This window comes from Trypanosoma equiperdum, assembly GCF_001457755.1.
Source record: "Trypanosoma equiperdum strain OVI genome assembly, contig: ctg_1850, whole genome shotgun sequence".
Taxonomy (NCBI): domain Eukaryota; phylum Euglenozoa; class Kinetoplastea; order Trypanosomatida; family Trypanosomatidae; genus Trypanosoma; species Trypanosoma equiperdum.
In genome coordinates, this window is record NW_027123894.1 from 10,372 (window position 1) to 10,932 (window position 561).

General features: G+C 39.0%; 1 pseudogene across 1 annotated transcript in view; it reads left to right on the forward strand.

The window, feature by feature from the left end:
* The window catches only part of TEOVI_000586900:pseudogene, a 439-nt pseudogene extending 188 nt beyond the window's left edge, over positions 1–251 (forward strand). Inside the window, exon 2 of the mRNA in view lies at positions 1–251. This exon is cut by the window's left edge and continues 10 nt beyond it. Coding sequence covers positions 1–251 — 251 coding nt within the window.
* The last annotated feature ends 310 nt before the right edge of the window (positions 252–561 follow it).

Below are 561 nucleotides of genomic sequence, written 5' to 3' on the forward strand. Positions count from 1 at the left end.
TATTTTCCCGTCCACTTGCGGCACGCGTCTCAATAATTCCCCTCGCCACGTTTTCGATCCCTCGTCACAGACACCTCGCGTCGCGCTTCCTCTTTCTTCAAAAAAGAAAAAAAAAGGTCACCGCGCCTTATATATTTATTTATTTATTTATTTCTGTATACGTGAACAGTTTCCACCCCTTCACTTTTTGTTTCCTATTAGCTTTCTTGAAGCTCTTTCTTTCTGTCTTCCCTATGGAAACCCAACAATAACGAAGCTACGTAAATTTTCTCTGGCTCGCAGACTGTTTTAGGTTTGTTGTTTTGTTGTTCTTTTTTTTTTTCTTTCTTTGCTTCTGTCTGCCTTTTGCCTCCTATTTCCGCTCAAACACAGAGACGCAAACGAGAAGTGCACTTTACTTTCCCTCCCCGTTTAATCTCTCCGCCGCACCAAAATATAAATAAATTAATACTTATATTCTTATTAAACGTATACCCCTAATGCACTTCAAAGTGATGTGATAATTCCTTCTTCACTGAGGCTCACAACCGTTCTTACTTTCTTACTTGTTTTGTTTTGTTT